The sequence below is a fragment of the Myzus persicae genome, unplaced genomic scaffold (assembly GCF_001856785.1).
Source record: "Myzus persicae strain clone G006 unplaced genomic scaffold, MPER_G0061.0, whole genome shotgun sequence".
In the NCBI taxonomy this organism is placed as follows: Eukaryota; Metazoa; Arthropoda; class Insecta; order Hemiptera; family Aphididae; genus Myzus; species Myzus persicae.
In genome coordinates this window covers 125,402-147,304 of record NW_019101610.1, presented here as the reverse complement: position 1 = coordinate 147,304, position 21,903 = coordinate 125,402, and the positions used below count along the sequence as shown (strand labels likewise).

The window sequence follows — 21,903 nt, the reverse complement described above, 5'->3', positions numbered from 1 at the left end:
TACCAAATTATAATACGTACACGCTAGTTACTGCTATGTACATGCAAATGGAAGGTAACAGTATAATATGTACTATATAGAAACATTATTTGATCAGATATGATGTTTCGCAGATTAGATGTATTTCGTATGACAGAGTCAAACTGACGCATAAGTGTAAGGAAAAAATAAATAGTCAGCAGAAAGTGTTCTACTTACGGGGTGAATAGCGTTTTCACACATGGCAGACAACAACTAGGGTCATACACAGTTTGGCTGATTTGTCGTCCTCGTTACAGACTTATCCCACTGGACAAAATCCACGGTCGTCGATATCTTTTCGTCTCCTCGCAGACAACACTAGACGACCGTGTAGAACGCGCAACACGGTCTCGCTAATGGACACGCTCGTCCACCTCTCCGTCCTCGTGACGTTTACAGAGACATCGGAGTGAACGCGTACGCGGTAACGAAAACACAATAAAAATATGTAAAAAACCCTGAACGTCGTCCGACTCGGGAACATCAACAGAATAAACAGATTAGCTCCGTCGACGTTGTTGTTCGAGAGCAATAACGGGTAGTGGTGGGGTTGTTTGGAGGCGGTGTGCCCCTGTTATCACGGCGCCGACCCGTTATCAACGACGATGACGACGACGGCAACTTAAGCAATCGTTAAAGGAATCTGAATTACAGAATAAATTAATATAGTATTAAAAATAAAAAAAATATAGAATTTTATTAGCTGAGATTGAATCGGCGCATTCGTTGGCGTAGGCGTTCATCCTAGACTTTTCAACGACAACCATTGAACTATACTACCTATGGGGAAAACGTCTTACGTCATGTAGATTCTACTTTCGTATAATACAATATTAATTATCGTTGTATGTTTTGGGTGTTGTATAGGTACCTACGTGTTCTGTATAAGAGCGAAGACCTAAGTTTTTTAGTATTTATATTACGTGCATAGGTCAGCAGTGTGCACTGTGCATGCGTTAATAGGTATTTTGTTAGCTAAGGCTACGATCGCATTAGAGACTTGGCGTCCATCCGTTTGATGAACTATCAACAACCGGTTTTACACAAAAGATCGAATAAAGAATTTCGGAGTTTGACGTTAAAAACAGGAGTCATGTATAAATTGTCAATTTTTTGAGTTATTTATTACTATAAGTCACTATGATCGTATAAGTACAACTATATTGTACAATATAAGATATGATTATATGAATTTTTCATATTATCCTTTCGGAATTTTGAAGTGGAGGAGATTAAAGATCATTATAATGATACGTCAGTCATTAATGTTTTTTTTTATACATATGATAAGGTAAGACTTCATTTCAAGCGATTTGGTTTACGTCATTTTAGTAGATAATTCTTCGAACTGCGTTCCTAACGATATGAACTATGATTAAATTCCTCTATTAATTGAGCCATATTTGTTCATAATAAATACCACATTGTTTTACATTTTTCTATGAATTAAACAACGATATCATTTTACAAACAATTATAATATTGTTATTGTAATATTGTCTACATAATCGATTTGTATTTAGCAAAATTAGCTGTATAACTAAATAATAATTATATTTACTGATAATAGTTCATGAATAAAATCGATTGTTTACTTAGAATTTTTTTTTTACAGACAATTAGTCCAATGTAATATGTCGTCGTAATGATTTGTCTCAAGTTAATAATAAATCAAAACATTTTTATCCTTACTTATTTATACTTATTTTAACTTTTTAGTTATTTATATGCGTAAATTAAATTAATTCGGGAACGAGATCCTGTTCATAATAATATTATAATAGTAGCAATAACAGCGTATTTAAGATATTGATTATTGACACATTGTGCCTCGCACCAAATAATTATTTTTATATGTGTTATTAATTTATTATTAAGCTATAAAATATATTAATTACGATTTGTTCTATTTTTACAATACATATTTTGATACGTGTTAGTGCCCCTGCCTCCGGAGCCTCACTATTTTATCATTTTTTCAAGGGCATACCACAGAATATCTGAAAAAATAAATGTATAGAAACACGATAAACTTGATTCTGATTGACTGTCGTATAGGTTCGGTTGTAATTACTTATAATACTTGGAAATTGAGTAGTTAATGACGCCATTGGGCCATTAGGTATTGACTGTCGGCCGTTGGCCCACCCACTGATACGCAAAAAGCACCTACCCAATATCTTGGTACATATTGAACTATAAAATGTCTAAAATTGCGATGACAGCGACATCGCAAAAGCTCCGATTTACCTCGATCGGTCATTACAATATCAATTAAAAATGCCGCCTGTCGAGTGTTGTACTCACACGATCCACGCCTCACTCAGATCAGCGTTTGTTTGAATCGTAGCAACCACTAATAATATGACAGTCGCCTGTCGCTAAATTGCTCGAACGCCCGCCGTGATATCATGACAAAGAAAATATTATTTTTCTATTTCGTCGTGCGTCAATATTTCAATACGGCCATTATACTATAATATAATATTTTGTAACCACGTTTTACTCACCGGTTGAGACCCGGGCGCGTATAGCGCACAGGTATACCAGAGACCGTGTATACCAACTCCGGTCGTTAGCGGACGATTCAGGATTCTTGATCTCGGAGAACCCGCGAATTGAGCGATATCGATCGTAGAGCACGGAGATTTGCACGTTATCGTTAACCACTCGGTATAATAGGTAAAAACCACTCGACGGAACCCGCGGTCGTTGAACGCCCGGCAAACGCGATCACGCAGTACGCACGCACACGCTACTACAACAGACGGACACGACACGCTCGACACGACTGTTTGCCGCGGTATCGACATAGGCGAGGGTCGAGGTGGAGACGCAAGATCTGCCGGCGGCCAGGCATTAGTGGCATAATAGGTGGTGTTAAGTCCGGCGGCCGGAAACGGCGATAACGTCTGCCCGGCGGTGCTCTCACACTTGTTACAATGATATTATAAACGACTATAATAATAATATACCAAACATATTATAATTCAGTATTTCTGTTCGATTCTACCGTAGTAATAGCCACACGAGCGTAAAGACTATTATTTTAATATTTTATCATCATGCATTATAAGTTATAACCCGTTTCAGTTCATCTTTGCATCCGATAACTGTTATGATTTTGAACAACATTGAAAACCACATAGATTTTTTTTGGATTTATTAATGTAGTAATGTGGAATTATGTTATTTTGATCAAAACGTTGTTTTCAGACCAAGATGACTGGACGGGTTATTCCCACAACTATTAAGTAGATATATTTAAGTGCCTACTGTTACACTATTAATAAGACAATAATATATCTTTTCATCAGGGTTTTCACACAATTGTGTTTGTGATTTGTACAAGGCTAAAGTAAGAATTATTCGTCAGTGTTGTATTGGAAACTTTCATTTTTCATGAAATATATAAAACAACCCACTTTAGGATTTCGGTGAATGCATTCAATCAGTAAGTAATCACAGGTTTTTACAATTCATACTTAAAAATAATGGCAACAGTTGCTGCAGAAATATAGTGTTGATTGTCATTACAATTTTACAAACTTGAAAAATTACAACGGCTTGTTTTTAAAGATCCAAATATTGCACTATCACTTATAGATTTTATTGAAATTGGGCAAATGTAAATTAAATACAATTTTATTACAATTACTGTGTGTGCATTAAGCCGCATAGCCATTATTGTTATGGTGATGATTGATGACAGTCAATTAGACTATTTAAAACTTAAGACCTTTAGGATGAGTATATTATATAAGAAATAACTTAATAAATTGTCCACAACAAAATTGTACTATTAAGAATTAAGATTTAATTTCATATAAGTATACAAATATATTTTAATTCAAGTATTATAGATATAGTTATTATATAAATTATTATTAAATACATGTATATAGTATAAAAAATAGAAGTATCAGGTAATTGTATTTTGGTATCTATTATAAATGCAATACAATCTATAATTATAAGCTAAAAAAAATATGTAATTTATGAGTACATACACTGCGCCCAAAATTAGTGTTGGTAAGATAATAATCTAATATTGGTGGTGTTGATGAACAGAAAAAAAATTAGTAATAACTTATAATAATAACATATTTAACAGACTAGCCACAGGATACATATTTATTTTAAGTAAATAATTTAAAATACACTCGTACCACATATAAAACATAAATTCAGTTAACATGCATTTAATTTACCCTTTAAGTTACAAAGTTACATAATATTATAAATATATGTAATAATTAAAACCCAATCAATGGCACATGTAAAGTAAATAAAAATAAATTACATAGATGTATACCTATATATATTATAAAATAAAAATATAATAAATATAATATAATATATTCTTAGAATTATAATATCAATAATTATATAAATAACACAAATACCATGATTTAAATTGGAAAAAAATTCATACAATGAAAGCTTATTAATTACAAAAAAAATTGGTCCCAATAATATTAAGTTTGAAGTCAAAATTATCACTTGTTAGATTTTATTAATAATTATCAATGGAAATATATAATTTACATTAAAATTATAGTGTTAAAAATTACATATTATTTTAGTCATTGTATTTAAACAAAATTTGGATATTTCAACCAATTTTGATGATAAGAATACAATATAAATATGTTGCAGAACATTTCAGATCTTCAAAATAAATTTTTTTAATTTCAGCTGATTAAATTGAGTTTTGAAAGATTTTAGGAGGCTGTACAAATAATCACGTAAAACAGGCCAAAACTAGACAAGTGGTGAGACTTAGGGATTGACAGATTTCAACTTCGAAAACTGGTTGAAAATCTTCAACAATTTTTCTAAGACATAGCAGAGTCAATTTAACATTGTTACAACAAAAATAATGGTGTACTTAAATACTAAGGTACCAAAATTCATGTTTTTTAAATTGTCAATATTTTATCGAAGAATTGGAATAAATTAAATCTTCTTCGCCATCCCCTAACTAACACACACACAATGACCAATTAATTTTAATTTTCATAATAAAAATCTGTTGGATCCAAATTTTTCAATTTTTCGGTCTAACTTGTCAACGTTTTTAAATTGAAAAAAGTTTATCTAATATAATATCATTTTCAATGCATGTGAATTCCTAAATTAATTGAACAATTGTCGGGCAGTATTACGAGTGTCTATTGTTATAGTTCAAAAAATTTCTAGGAAATATTGACCAAAAACGATATCAGGTTAGTCTCGCAAACACTCATGTGCTTTTACGTTGCATACACTTATAAGTCATTTTAATATCATCACAAATTGCTTTAACTTGACAGACTGTAGCCCCCTTAATATAAATATCATAACATTTCATTAATATTATAAAAACTCTTAGGAAACATTAAATACGCCACGATTTGTCAATTTTTATGATATTTCAGTATGTCCAATTGGCAACTTTTATAGTTACATAAATTTAAAAACAATATCTTACACATTGACAAAAAATATAAATCCGACCCCTAGTAACATTCATATTAACAATGGGCATACGCATAGTAGTATAATAGTATTAAGCATAGTAATAAAACTAATACACGGTAATAAATTGAAAAAAATCACTGTTGGAATAACAAAGAAAACAATAATCAAGTATTATTAAAAACAATTAACAGACTAAAATGTTTCATTTAAAGATAACGGTAAGAGTACTAGTAGTAGTTATAGTGTGAAATCCCTAAAAAATATCATTGATATGTTTAATAAGAATGATAATAGTTTTTTTTTAGGTGGTATAGTGCGATATTGACAGCCACAGATAATTAAAAAAAAATTAATCATAAAATACCTAATATAATATGGGTATGTGTTACTCATAAGCATTAAGCAGTTCTAGAAACAATTGCATTCTAGTTATTTACCATGTTTTATACAACCCATTCCTCTAATTTATTAAGACTACTATTGGTTTGAATAATATTGATGTTGATAAGAAGCATTATCATCAATTAATCCTTGGCTGTAGTGTTGTTGCTCATAATGATGGTCTACTCCAACTCCTATAGGGTCTTCATCGCCATTATCAGGGTACATGTGTAACACATTTTCTAAATTGTCAGCAATCTAAAAAAAAAATAATTGTATATTGTTAATATTTCAGAAAGTATCATAGTAGCTCAATAATAATATTTTAATGATGATTATCAAAGGTTAAAAAATTGTAATAATTAGCAAAAAACTTAATAATGAAAACATGAGTTATATAAAAGTCTTTAAATTAACTATAAATAATATAATAATATTTTCATTCATCATTTATACATTTCAAACAACATTATTATTATATTTTAAGCAGTGCTATATTAAAACTATAACCATAACAATATACAACAATAATGGAATTTTGATTTTTTCTGCAAAATTACAAATATCTAACATTTACAGAACAATTATACATTGTTTATATAATTTTTTTATTTCAAGTTTTGGTAGATTATGATTATCCTTATAAATGTGATACTAACTTTTCTGTAATATTCTATCTGGTTTCGTAAAAGCTGGCGAACGTGGCCGGCCATTTGGCCAAGAACGTGATCTCGATGAAATTGATTTATCTCTGCTAACAGAGCATATGACACTACGTCAGTACGACGTTGCATCTCACGGAGCAGTCGCCGCTGTTGTTCTGGGTCTGCTACAGCTACAGCTCCACCACCACCAGAGCCGGATGAGGATGCTCCACCACTAGATCCACCTGCTCCATCACCACCACTGCCACCAATTGGTATACCTTCCGAGTACTGTCGTTCACATTCTTTCCGTTTCTGCACCGCACTCTATTACAATCAAAATAAGGTTACTCCTATGATTATTGCACACCATCAAAAATTGCATAGACTTTAAAGTATATGTAGATGACAATGTTGACAACAAATAGTAGTTCAACCAGTAATAATGGGAAAATTACATACATTTCTATAAATACAGTATAATTTGTTACCACTAGACTTAGTATAAACCTATAATACACCAAGTCAAGTACAAGTCTGCAATTTACCTTGTGCACGGCTAGTATATCAGGGAACGCGCCTGCAACACCACGGTACACATGAAGCATGTCAGCAAATGAGTCCCATCCTACAACCGGTAGCTCATCCATCAGTCGTCCACCCATTTCATTGTACACATCACCGGTTTTCTTTAGTGCTGCCATCAGCTGTCGGGTAGTTAGACTTATCACATTTCCATTACCACTAGTGTCTCCTATTGATGAAGATGATGCTCCTACAATATAAATTTGTTATGAAAAAAATTATAGGTTAGCATAATATTAGGGTATCAACAGAGGTTATTGATCATATACTATTTCTTACCACTATATGCATGACCCAGCATATAAAAGGACTGGCCTAACCGTTGCGCATCACGTTTATAACATGTTTGCATGCGTTTTGATTGTTCTGCAACTGTTTGCGCCATATTTTTTAAAGCTCCCTCCAGTCCAGCCACAAATCTCTGAAATCCATCTACTTCACGGTCTCTTCAAAAATTAAAGAATAAAAATATTTAAAAAAATAATTAAATACTACATTATAGCATACATACAATATTGCTGGGTTGATAGGTGGAGGGGGATCGCTACTACCATCTGCAGACACTACCCTAATTACAAAAAATACATTGGCACCAGTGAGCGTCTCAGCGCTTGTGTTTCGTGATTCAGCCTTCCGCTTTCCTATCTTCCAGCGTTTCTCGTCTGTACACGTGATGAAGTGCTGCCGCCATACCCAACCTCGGGACAGCACGGGATGTCGGCAAACTGCGTCTACAAACGCTTGTAATTGCTGTTTACGCCGTTCGATAAATTGTTCCTCATACCGACCTGAGTGTAATTAGTAATAATGTATCAGACATATATAATTTTGGGTTTGAAAATCAATATTTTTCACAAATGATTTTCTATAGCAAATTATGTATGCATAAAGTAGATCCACAAGTAGGTGTCTGTCTACTCAATGATTCTTCTAACCTGAAATTTGTTTATCTGGTAATGGTGGTATTGGCACTAGACAGCAGTATTTTTCCAATAGCCGTTCATGTAACCAGTCAAAATGCTTGTACCTTCTAGATACTTGAATATTGTTGAACTAAAACACATATAAGTCAGGTGGAAATAAAATGTATGTACATAATACACAAATACTATATATTTTAACTCATTAAAAGTAGTATCAATAATAATTAAAAATAAGTGCTTAAAAATTAAAAGCTATTGAAGGATAAATATTTGACAAGTTTTTCAGTAGATATTTGGTCAAATCAATCTAGATAATTTTTTAATGCAGAATTGCTGGGTTCCGTGAACAATCACTAAACATTTATTGAATCAATGGTGAGCAAATGGTGCTTTAAACACGATTTAGTGGCTCAATTAGTTAAATTTTCATGCAACCCAGCACAAAGGAATTTTTTTTATACCAGATTACTCATTATTGACACTATATAATATATTATATTGTCAAGTGCATAAGAGATGCAAGTAGAAAAGATGCATAAGAAACTTAGCAGAACATAAATATACCGTTGGAGTTATTTGGTATGCAATAAATGTTTTCAGGCCTTTGAGTTTTGATTCCTTCTTTGGAGATGCCACAACACACTGGTATCCCTGCGGTTCATCGTCAGGGTCTCGACACCATTCAACATCTACTGCCATAGGGCCACCACCAGTACCACCACGCACAACAATTGTAATGTTTTCTGTATCAGGTAAGTGGATGGGCGGCTGAATGGCCCCCATTATATATGAAGCGTCACCACCACCTACCAACTTTGAAAACCGAGAACTGCTACCACCAGTTGTTCCAGCTGTCTTGCCTATATAAAATATACCAAATTACATTATACTAAACTATTCTTTTACATTTTTTTTTTTTGATAAATTGTGGGAGCTTACAATGATCAAAAATGTAATTCATTAAAATAATTATGCTGACATTATTAATGTTTAAGTACCTGTTGTTTTTCTTATCGATGTTGCCTTTGTTCCTATAGCTGGATACTGAATAGTTGGAGGTATAGCAGCAGATGAAGCCACAGTACTGCTGCCACCATATTCAGAATCATCGTCCCATTCATCATCATAATAATCATCAGGTGACTGTAAACGCAATTAATTTCAAAATAATTTACCACTGAAATTGGTATCCCAGAGATGTTTGATAATTGGACAATGGCCATTTTATCAGTTTTCAAGAAAAAATATTAATGCATGTACAAATTTAAATACATCACATAGATCATATTATATTTAATTGATTATATATTAACATAGGTAATTAAGATTTCACCCGAGACAAAAAAAGTTAAGTTAAAATAAAGTATATCAGCTAAAATGACCTTTATATTTATTAAATATTAGATATGTATATGATATTTTATTCCTTTTAATTAAATTTAAAAAAATCTTATTTAACTAAGCATAATTAATTTTTCAAACTGTAAATTAGGTAATATTCAAATAACAAAAACACAAAAACATAAAAGATTTATACCCAACTTCAGATAATCATGTAATATCGGTAATTTAAGTCCAAATTCTAAGATTAATTATTTTAAGAAATCTGAGTATAAAATATTAATGTATGCCTACATATTCATTAGTTTATAAACAACATTTTATTGTATTGTTATTATAATTTTTTTTTTGTGTATGTAAAAGTACTGGCCTGTTGATGTGGGTATGCATTTTGTTGCTGATTGTGACTGCCAGGAACTTGTGAATAAAATTCATTTTGTTGATCGTCAATTTCCCATGGATCTGTTGATGGTGGTAATGGTGGCGGTGGTAAAGCTGGTGGTGGTTTGCTTTCATCTGTTCTGTCATCTGCTTTGGTTTTAATTTCCTGTTAACATTTGATGTATATAAGTAAGAATAAAAAAATAGTCCAATTATACAAATTAAGATATTAGATGAATATACCTCAACATAAGCCGCTGGAAACAAGCCTGTACGGCCAGATGGACTTGTTCCTTCCCACCAGCCCTCACCGACATCTTGTCGGGTTACCAACAATGTCTCACCAGCAGTCACTGATAGTTCTGAGGAGCCGGGTTCACCCACAAAATCATACAAAACTAAAACCTAGGTACAACAATTTAATTTAAAGACACAAACATTAACGGCAAACAGCGTCACTTGTATTATGATTTTAAAAACAATTAAACAACTAAATTATTTTATTTGGTTATCAAAATTTCACATCATATTCTTCTTTTTAATCAAGGGGTAAATCATGAAATACATATTATACGTATAAACTAAATTAACAGCAGAGGCAAATTGTATTATAATTGTATTACATAATTCAAATGAGCTTTTATAAAATTGTTCAAATTATTTTTTATATATTAAATCATGTGTCTAGTTATGTTGTATAAAATATAATTAATTGTTGACAATTTTGTGCAATAAAATATCAAAAAAAAAAAATTAAGATTAATTTCAAACGCCTCTCGTATTGTTAGCTTATGCATACATGTATGTGTTCATAAAATATAATGTACATAATCAAACACAAACACAATACCTTCATTCTAGGAGTAGTGATCGTAATGTAGAAGATGTGCGTAGATGCTACTGCTACTGTGTGTTAAGTAAAAAGCTTTAGGTTACTGCACTTGCTCACCAACTTAAGACATCATGGGTTCAATCATGATATTTGCTGTCGACACCAATGAGGTGGTATGGCTTAGTAGCTAATAACACATGCACATACACAATATAATTAGATTTTACATAATGTACAGAACTTAAGATATTTTGTAGTTCAGCACTAGAACATACCAGTACAAAGAGCATAGGAATATAATTTACAATATTCACAATCAAACTTGTACTGTCATCGTCTTGAGTATAGTACTCTGTTATTGACTAGCGTTTGACGCCTTTGCCATGGGGGTAAAAAAAAAAACACTTACCTAAATTATGTCCTCTTCAAGTAATTAATTTTCAGCTGACCACAAATTACAAGGACCGAAATGACCGAAATTCTTCTTAGTTTTATGCCCCACACCGGCTTCTTTTGCGTCGGCGGCGAAAAAATACAAGCGCGCCAAACAAAGGGGGCGCTCACACGCTGAGATCGAACAGTGGCCGAGGCGGGTGCGGCGGCGGCGGTCTGCGAGGACACGGTTATCAAAACAATTTGGCCACCGACGAGCCCGAGTCTACAATATGGGAAAACAATAACAGTGCAATAACAAGTGCGTGTAAACAATAATTATCGTCGAGGACGAGACGAAGAGGAGTATTATAATAAGTTTACCTGTTTACACAAACTAACCACGAAAGTCGATCCAATTGGTTGTCGCCGTGGGTGTGCGTGTGTGTGAGCGCGCGTTGTGTAATACCGACGAACAATTATTAATTCTATATCGCGCAACGCATTCTCCAATTAAAATAATAATAATGATGATGATGATGATGATGATAATGATGACGATTTGCTACGAATGTGACAGTAAGCAGTTATGGAAATGTATGGTCATTATTGTTCTATCGCTTGTGGGTTGTTGCTTTGCGTTGATAACGTTCGCCGCCACTGACGTTATCAATGTCGTAAGCCCCGCTCACAGGAGGCGGACAACCGCAACAACGGTTTGGTCGACGGAATCCGTCACGGGAAGCATCAGACCGATGACCCCGGCGGTAACGTAATTAGTAATAACGTTATGTATGTTCGCGGGAATAACGCAATATTCGAGGAACAACAACAATATTGTTGTTGTTATAACCCTGAGACGATAACGGCAGGCCAACGACACGACGTCCGAGCTGCCTACGGATAGATAACGTGGTGACCGGTTGTCGTGTCGGTCGACGACAGTCGTTCCCATTCGCACCGGTCAGCAGCGCGGGCACACGGGCGCCCATCGCAATGACTATCAACAATATTATTCAAATTGTACGATAGAACACAACAAATATTTTAGATTGTGTGAGAGCACCCGGTTATAAGGCGCGTAACTCCGATTGTCGGTCTATCAGTCGTGCACCGGCCGTCCGTGTTTTGAGTGAAGTTGTGGGTGCCCGCGCGACGTTATCGCGTTGTAAACAAAGGGAAGCCGGCTCAACACACTGCACAGTCGTCCTGCGGTGTGTAGTGGTGGGGGTCGAGCGGGGGCGCGGGCGAAGTCGTCCGCCGGCAAACGTGCGGACTACGTGAAAACGGAGTGCGCGGGCCGCGGGGTATCGTAGCCGCAGATCTGCCATCGACTCTTCCGCGACGTCGAAACGTCGACATCAGATCTTGCGACGGTGTTTCCCGTCATCGGCGCCGCGCTCAGTGGATAAACGCCGCGAACTTATCCATTGCGAACATGTTAACGCGAATCTGAAAACGGTTCTGGCCGCCGAGAACCCTAGTCACACCTCGTTTCTCACGCCGTTAATTTCGTGATCGGTGCAGTTCTCGTTCACCGTTGTACGTGTCTCGTTATCGACGGATCACCGCCACTGTAAAACGTCGCCGATGTAACCCGACGTTTACATCCGCGTTAAAAGGCAGACGCTCGTATCTGTGACGTTGGACGTTTCGCTATTTATCGACCGTGCTCTTTTTCAAGAACAAAACATAACCAACAGACTTAGTAACAAGCTTCCTATTTGTGCAATTTTTAGAACTTAGTGGTAAGTTCTGACTGTTTAATTTTATATGTGCTTACGGTATTGTTAATAAAGGTACCCACCTAACAGACGTTTTTCCACAATAGTGTTTAGTCTCTGTTTTTAGCTCTTAACAATAACATTTGTAATGTAAAAACTAACTCAACGTCACAAATATGAATGAGTTAGGTACTACAAAAATGATCAATTCACAATTAAAATTGTTGAAATGTAGATGAGTTAAGAAAAATTATGAATGTATGTACCTATCTGTCAATAATTATTGTTACAAAACCAGGAAAATAGTTTTAAAATAGATTATGTCAGTCAATCAAATACCTAATCAGTTTTCTACTACAGATGTTTGATGAAAAAACAAAATGTTAACATAAATTACTGGAGTTTATTTTCATAACAATTGACCATCCTGAAACATTTTATAGAGACACCATACCCTATATTCAAAACCGTGACGTAGGTATTGCAACCCTAGGTTTTAAGTAGGTCTATGATGATGTCAATTCCATTGGATAGGACATTAATCATAGCTCTGTACTGGTTATTAACAAAAAATGTCTATAGTGTTCTTAATTCTTATACTTATTTATCAATCAATAACTGTAACTTAGATTTAAATACGTATACATTTAGGTATCTAAGTATTATGAACACTCCAACGATAAAAATTGGTACCTACTTATAAAAAGTATATTTTATAAGATTGAGTCTAAATTTGAAAAAAGGCAAAAGTCTACTTTAAATTTTGACCTGACATTCTATAATTTTAGCTTATTTTCATATTTTTATAAACAAATTATTATTTAATATTTACTGACAATTTGTAGTTATATTGTAGGTACTTGTCATTAGAGTCAAATAAAATAATTTTTAAAAAAAGTTATGCTGGATTCTAAAAACAGTCTATCCTAGTCATTTAAATACAAATTATAGAAAATAACAAACCATAAATATACAAAATATTTAAAATATTGTTTGAAACTTAAAAGATGGAATTTTATTTAAAAATTAACCGGCGAACAAGAATGTTAAAAAATAATGTCAATTAATGTACATTTTAAAGGAGGACTCTACTCTTCAGGCCGCATAGCCCACTCATATTGTACCTGATCTTGCTTGGCCCATATTATTTACTTAAACTTCATAATATTATGTTTTTGATGATTGCAGTGTGAAAAACGAGGTGAAAAAGGTTTTCTCAACAATTAACAAAATAACAATCAGTCTCGCAATCAGTTTATTGCATCTCATACTGCAATAACGTGGTATAAACTTATCTAAAGAATATTTCATCACGTGCTATTATTTTACTCTACTATATCTACTACTGCGCTTCTCTTCTTAAGACCTCAAAGTATACATTTGGTAAGATTAATTATTATTTATTTATAATTAAATATTTTGTATATATATTAAGTTGCCTATATAAGATATATAATTTAAATTCTTTGCATACAATTTGAAAATATAATTATTTAAACATTTGTATCTAAGTTTATTTATGGTTATATTCTTTTTTATTTCTATGCAATTGGGTAATTTAGGTAGGTAATAGTTACTTATTATAAATCTCTAAAATTTTATTTAGGATGGTTAGTAGGTAATGCTTAATGGACGTTACACTGACATTTGTTGTCTCTATCTTACAAGTGCATAACATGCCAAGTTTTAAGCTTATAAGATTAAAATGTAAGATTATCATCTTAGGCGTCTCATAAGCTTTGAACCTCCCCCCCTGGATATTCGGCCTTGAGTAGGTAATTAGTTTTTCTCCAATTGAGTTTTTTCTTTATTTTCATGGAACATTAATTAATGAGTTAAATTATATAATTCACTCGTAGTTTGAAAATTATTTTTTAGCAGCAAATTATGTAAGGAGTAACAATTATACCTAATAAATATAAATTTTAACTAAAATTAATTAAATCCTAAACAGTCAATTGTTAACATACCTAAAATAATGAAATTAAATCATGGTTGCCTACAGTAACCATTTTGGGAACATAATTCCATATGTTTTAGGGCGCTGTTGACACATGTTAAGTTAGCCTTACTAATGGACAACAGCAAATTTTAGTACAGAACAATCTATTTTACCATTTTTTTAATACTTGAGTGAATATTGACCTATTATCAAACATAACTGTAAGATTATTATCCAGGACCCCTTTAATGCTTTTATTGATATTTAAAATATTGATGCAAATTATGAAAATTTTAAATATCAAAAATAAAGCTTATGAGGGCTCTGTGTTTAAAATTTTAAAATAGGTCAATTTACTCTAATATCAAAAATAACAGAGTAAAATGGATTCTTCTTAAAATAATATGTGCTATTTTATTCATACAAAGACAACATATTATATAGATATGATCCTCTTAAAAATAATGGACTATTAAAATGACACCAATTATTTCAAAATCTTGTTCAATTTTATGTAGTATGTTCTCATCGATTAATAGTTAGTACTATATAAATATATAATTGTTGTAATTTAAAATAATTGGTAAAAAATATAACTTTATTACTCTCAACAATTTATTATCCATTTACTAATATAATTTTAAAAATTTGGAAATCATGAAAATTAAAAAGGTAAGCTAATTAACATCAAGTCATCATCACGCCATAATAATGTCATATATTTATACTTAAAACATGTACAATATAGATAAACAACTTTTTTGGGGACACACACTAAGAGTAGATAAATAGTTCTTTTTTCAAAATGAAAATTTTTTGATGAGATATGATAGGAAATAGTAATAGAATATTCAACTAAAAGATATTTCAAGAAATGTTTAAATATCCCCCACTTTGATTCATAATAAATTATAAACTTTTCCTACAAAAATAATCTAAAGAGCTTGTTGCTTTAAAATCATAATTTTTAATATTATTTAAGCTAAATTTTAATTAAAATTTTTTATAAATTTAATTAAACAATCTTAGATATCAAAATTCACAAGTTTGTAGTTCAAGTTACAATTGAGTACAGTTATATAATAATTACCTACATGTCTTACCCTAACTTTTTACACCAAAATTATATTACTAATGTTATTAAAGGGTAGAATTTAATGTACTAAAAATCAATAATTCGTCCCTCTCAATTTTCAATATTAAAACATACCTACTTTCTCTAAAATTTTAATACATGTATCATGGTAACAAATAATAATTATGTTTAGCATTGAAGATCTGGAAGTGGACCACACTGTGTGTACCTATTTTATAAATATTATGCTTATTTTATTTTTAATAGTTATGAGTAGATTTTACCCCTTCTGCCCTGCTCGTTACCCTCGCTAACTATAGATTTTGCTAATTTCCTCAGATGTCCTATCATAAATGATTGTTATACTTTAATACTCATAGAATATTAGTGAAAAAAATGTTGTGATGGCCTTACCAACTATTAGATACCAAATAATATTTAAAAAATATTTTTATCTAATAAGTCTAGATAATGATTTTTTTGGTTTATATATTTATTGTATTTATTGTTTTTATATTAGGTATCTACAGTAATATACCTATTAATTTATATTATCAGAAAATGCTATTGTGCTTTACTGAATAAGTGGGGACTTGATTATAAAAATGCTTATTTAATACTTAATAAACAATTGTTTTGAGTGTATAACTGCTAAACTGCATACAATGAGTACCTAATTAAAATTAAAAAAATTCTTCAGAGACATTAAATGTTATTATCTAAAAGTGTAATAAATTAAAAAATAGTAATTCCCTCATGTATCTTGCCAATTTTTTTGTATGAACTTTGAAAAAAAATATGTGTAATATCCCGGTATGATGAACATTTCATTACTTAAAATTAATCTCAATTCAAGTCTTGTGTTACACCCCCTATTATAATGTTACATTTTAATTTTGTATTAATCATTCTCTAAATCTTAAATTATATTTTACTATCTATTTAATTTTCATAATTTTTTTCATATGTTTACCATGTATGAATTTTTCATTTTTCATTTGTCAGGTCTTTTTGTTACACTTTGTATATTATTATAAATCTGTACTTACATGCTGTAGCAATGAAGTTATTACAAAGTTAAGTTTGATTTGTGAAACGTAATTTTATCATATTCCTTAATCAAACCAAAAAGTGCAGGATAAACACTTTAATAATGACATCGGTTGGAAAAGGGGAGAGGGTTACTGTGAGGGCGGTGACAGCTCAACGTGTATGCACAATTACGAGGGAGGCAGTGGTACGTAGTGGTACCTAGGAAAATCTGTTTTGGATCGATCAACAGTGACTGCAGAGTGGAGGCATAAAAACAACTTTCACTCCGAAACTGGGTCGTGGAATATATTATTATACTGTCGGGGGTGGTAGTGTGGGCGGCGATTGTTGCCCTAGATTATAGTATTTTCCGTCATTGGTAGCCGTTGTGAGTCACCCACCCAGTACCCTCGTGCTGTGGGTAAGGTATAAACTGTTGTGGTAAGGAATGGCTTCTCGTCATGTAAACGTCGTATTTACCCCTTGGACAAATTTGCTGCGACGCGTGTGCAGAATACGATCGCCCGCCCATCGGTGCCTATATGGGTGGTTTTCACGAAATTTTATTGAACGTAGGCGGATTTGTAGGTCGTCCTTTTCCTACACGCCTTCCCCATTCCACAACTCGAACTTTCAGTGTGGTAAAAGGATGCTGTTGCTATTTCGATATCCGTGACCATTCAGTCAACTTTTGGCTGTCCTAACCGTAGCCACCGTTACATACAATTTCTTATATTATTTATTTCCGATAATACCAATTTTTTAACTCGTCGTTATTTATCAGCGTTTGTTTTTCGTGCCCATCAGTCACACCTGTTGTCATGCACATAGTAACCACCGTAATCGTTCACGTCTTATTTTCTTAACAGCCACAATTACGTGGTGCACAATAGTTTATTTGACTTATAACTTTCCACAGTTGTGTCGCGTACACCATCATATCGACGTCGCCTAAGCCTCCACTGCAATTGTCATCTGCTGTTCATGGGGAAAATTTTTGTGCTCATGCTCGACAGTTTCATGCGATTTGTCGATATAATTCACGCACCGTGACCACTCCAGCAACGGCAGCTACGACAACTACGACAACTCGGACGACAATCTCTTTCCTCTCTCAAACGCCAATCTATTCCTCCAACCTCTTGTGTTCGATTTTTTTAGCACTTTGTATTTATTATTTTCGATCCCATTTTATCTCTACCTTGTTCGTCAAATTTTATTTTTCTTCCGTATTCAATTAATCATTGTCGTCCACTAATACCACCTACTCGATTACTATTGTTGTCATCATTGTGATTTTATCGTAACTACCTTCAAACCAACAAAAACACGTCATTTTTCAAGTCCCTAAATATTTCTAAACTTGCGCTATAATATCTTTATACTCGTAAATAAAATCGTCAAGCTGATTCTCCTCGTGGTCGTTGTCATTTCTTGTTTTTACGTATTCATTATGGAAATTACCAGGAACAATAGACGAAATCGTCACTACAACTTTTCACGACCGTGCAATTGTTACACCAGAAACCAGCGACGAAAACGACGTTAATGTTGTAGGTACCTAATATTTATATATATAATTATCATATACTCGACCACGACCACCGTAATTACTCTCTATTTTACCGCAAATACGACAGTAAGCATATGTATAATATGTACTAACTTTCGCGTGGTGGAGCACTCTCAAAATCGGCGTATAACAAAAGTATCAAAATAAATAAACACTTGTTAGAGTTAACGGTATCATGACTTAACGGCACAAAAGCTGTCAACGGGGACCGCCGGTGATTATTTCTTGTGCGCCTGCAGTGATGTATATGTAACAACAAGAAAAGTTATCTGACAGTAGTCAAAACGATGAAAATGGCCTAGACATATTCATTCTTAGACAAAAGCTTTCTCATCAGTTTAGACGCCAATAGTTACGCCCGCATAGACTATAAGACTCCATACTGCTGTAGACGTCCCTTTATCTCAAATCATCATCAAAACACAGGTCAGTAAAATTATTTTCAATTTTTATTTTATTAGATAGGTGTACATATAAATAGTATCGAAATCTACAGTAAAAACGTAAAGAATAAGTTAACATTTAATACACATTTAATAAGTAAAATTTTAAAATATAATATAAATTATATACATACATAGGTATAATAGAAAACCTATAAAAAAATAATGTTTTTTTAAATATTCTAAGTAGCAAAAATAACTAATAAAAACCTTAAAATGACAGACTTCGTAACGTAGGTACATGCTCGCATGTCACCCGACACTATTTTTTTCGATCAAAAAAGTTTCAACATCAATAAAATCCCAAAAAGTTGAAGAAAAATTCACCTAGTATCAAAAGCCAAATTTTAATTTTGAAAACATATTTTGAATTCCTTATTTTCTTTTCTAGGTAATGTTCTTTTGATTTGTTTTATTGTTTAATTAGGATACATACCTAGTACATAATTAATTTTTTTTTCAAAATTCACTTTTACTTAAGTGTTACTAAAAGGAAAAAATTAATTTCCTACATAATACTGACAAGAAACGAATTAATTCAAATATTAAAATTGGACTTCTGAAAGTATATAATTTTTTCTTCTGTTTATTATTCTAAATAGGTACATGAAAAAACGACCAATTTTCAACAGCCTTAAGTGAAATACGCCACGTCGAAAAAATCTCTCAAAGATATTACTCGCATCGAAATGTCCCTGCCTGCATGTTTTTATACATTTTTATCGATATAATCTTCATTTATGAAAGATAAATTAAAAATTATTTTATATATTTTTTTAAAGTATCTATATAGTGGTAAGGGGCCGCTCATCTCTACTTCCCTTATTTTAAAATCTTGGTGGTTAAAATACTTTTATATTAAAATAAATTCTTGCCATAATTTCAATGAAATACAATTTAATTAAATTAACATTTTTTCAAATTATTTCTCTACAATAGAATGGTTTTATATTTCTTATATCTAAAAGCCTATACTAGACGAGTGGCTAAACTACAATAAATATGTCTAAAAAGAAAATCAATAATAATTGATACTGTGGGGAGGGGTCAAAACTAAACAATTTTCTGTTCTTTTGAAAAATTGTGAAAAAATACGAAAAAGTAAAAATATTTACACAACAAATTTTGACCCAAAACAAATTCAAAAGATCTAGCGTAAAGTCACTTACATTTTTAATGAGCATTTGAAACATTCTAGTATTTTTCTATTACCTACTCAAAATATCCTTATAATATACTACTTAGGACTTAAAACTTGTTGGCATTACGTGTATTATTATTTACTGTGGACATTGTGTTTATCAAAATATTAACCTATTTAAACTGTTCTACCGTTAATGATACATCGATATTGACTTACAAGTTATCTTTAACAAAATAATACCTATAACAGGTAAAATTGTCTGTTTGTTTGTAAACTCAAAAACTATCTAACCGATTTTAAAAATTCTTTCGCCTATACAAAGTTCAAGACTTAAAGTAATGTAAGCTATATTTTATTTGAAAAATAGAATAGATTATTAGCTCTCGAAGAAAAAATATATTTTTGTATATTATTGTGTTGCCCTTGGTTACAAAAAAAATAAAATAATTATTTTTGTTTGAATATAATTTTGGACTTGTATTTTATATTTGGTCAATACCATCAAAATTACGGTGCAAAAAATATTTTATTGAGATTAAGATGGGATAAATCGATTATTAATAGAAAAGATTTATTTCCATATATTATAATTAGGGGCAGAGGACTTGTAGCTCTAAAACAATCACCAAATATGCACTATAATGTACAAAATATGCATGAAAAAATAACATTATTTGTATTAATATATTAAATATATAAAATATATAAAAATTTTATTTAAATGTTGATGTCTGCGACCGACGCGTGACGTACCTGTAGCCCGTATTGATAATATCTTATGCAGTGAACAATATCTGTACATAAATAAAATTAATAACCAGAAAATAAATCTAATCGGCAATCCTCGAGACGTGTCTCTGGAAAAAACATGCGTGTGGAAACAGTCAACAACCATATTAATATGATCAAAATTTAAAATAATTTTAAATGAAAATGCCGACGGTAAAAATATTGATAGAATGATAAATTATTGAAAATACGTATCTTAACGTATAGAATCGAAGAAATATGTACTAAAACCAAAAAAACTCGAAATATGCATTTGTATGCAGAATAAAATTTCAAAACTAGTTTTGTTTCAGCATGAAACGTACTTGTTTCTTACCCAACCATTATAAATTATAATGGTTGGGTGTAATTTAAGACAATTAAGTACAAAAACATCATCGAATATTAAATTTTAAAAAAAGGCAGAGACGGTACACTATAACTTTTATATTAAAGTCATAATAGCGTTATTTATATTTAAAAAAAAAAGAAAATTAATACATGAATATAAGTTTACGTACGAGATTAAGCATAATCTTTACAAAAATAAATCCTGTCCTAGTACAAATATATTATGTGCAATTAATGTGTTTAACATCAAAGTTAAACTTAAATCTCTTTTCTTTTTTTTTAAGTCTTAAACATACTACTTTATGTTTGACAATGAGTATTAAATAACGAATTTAACACAAAGTTTAAATCATATAAGTGACATCATTTTTTAAGGGAACGTACAACGGGGGCAGCTATCTTCTATATAATATATAAAAGCTAATGTATGTTCGATCGCGATGACATTTTGGGAAGTTATCGAGTACATACACTACCCCGAAGGTTTCTGGCTTATTACAATCTGAACTGGGTTACACCAAAACCGAGATACACCAATATAACACTGTATTTTGTTTTAACTGATCATTTTTTACTCTAGGAAGTCAGGTTACCCAGCTAATAAAAACCATCGGACGGCACATTGTATTAAATCCGCCGTGTGTAAAAACTATAAACTTGGTATAACTTTGATACTTATAAGAATTAGAATTTATACGCCTACTCACGCACCTCGTGGGGTATCTGATAATAAACTGCTTGCATAGTTAAAAGTCACAAGTGAGTCTCACGGGCAATGCCGGGCTATAAAATAATAATATAATCGACGTGTCCTAACTGACTTACTGACTGATAAACATATAGCATATTGAATGATAGCTTTAGCTATTCAAGTTTCACAATTCACGGTACTTTTGTACCAAGAAAAC

General features: G+C 32.0%; 3 protein-coding genes across 4 annotated transcripts in view; 1 reads left to right on the top strand and 2 right to left on the bottom strand.

Annotated features, from left to right (window-relative positions):
- Positions 1-2,765, bottom strand: part of LOC111029844 — a 36,880-nt gene extending 34,115 nt beyond the window's left edge. Inside the window, exon 1 of one of the 2 annotated variants that reach the window (XM_022309044.1) lies at positions 2,532-2,765. The gene's annotated coding sequence lies outside the window, so the exon portion shown is untranslated. Of the gene's footprint in view, positions 1-198; positions 692-2,531 lie in introns of those variants that run through there. The other variant, XM_022309042.1, reaches the window with a different exon arrangement.
- A 1,966-nt stretch (positions 2,766-4,731) lies between these two features.
- Positions 4,732-11,523, bottom strand: LOC111029848 (sorting nexin lst-4). The gene is made up of 13 exons (XM_022309049.1): positions 11,328-11,523; positions 10,981-11,229; positions 10,590-10,758; positions 9,983-10,144; positions 9,729-9,905; positions 9,016-9,160; positions 8,582-8,877; positions 8,030-8,147; positions 7,606-7,882; positions 7,374-7,540; positions 7,058-7,284; positions 6,525-6,836; positions 4,732-6,123 (listed from the first exon to the last, which is right to left on the bottom strand). Exons 3-13 carry the CDS (start codon positions 10,593-10,595, stop codon positions 5,962-5,964), a joined length of 2,049 nt encoding a protein of 682 aa, XP_022164741.1. The 5' UTR covers positions 10,596-10,758; positions 10,981-11,229; positions 11,328-11,523; the 3' UTR covers positions 4,732-5,961.
- A 367-nt stretch (positions 11,524-11,890) lies between these two features.
- The window catches only part of LOC111029847, a 29,590-nt gene continuing 19,577 nt past the window's right edge, over positions 11,891-21,903 (top strand). The window contains exons 1-2 of the mRNA XM_022309047.1: positions 11,891-12,691; positions 13,856-14,050. The gene's annotated coding sequence lies outside the window, so the exon portion shown is untranslated. The remainder of the gene's footprint in view (positions 12,692-13,855; positions 14,051-21,903) is intronic.

What these genes read in the sequence shown, in the direction of transcription:
- LOC111029848 (XM_022309049.1), bottom strand. An exon ending in ATGCATACCCACATCAACAG is followed by an intron (nt 9,161 to 9,728) that starts GCCAGTACTTTT and finishes TTGCGTTTACAG; the next exon opens with TCACCTGATGATTATTATGA. An exon ending in CATACCAAATAACTCCAACG is followed by an intron (nt 8,148 to 8,581) that starts GTATATTTATGT and finishes TATGTGTTTTAG; the next exon opens with TTCAACAATATTCAAGTATC.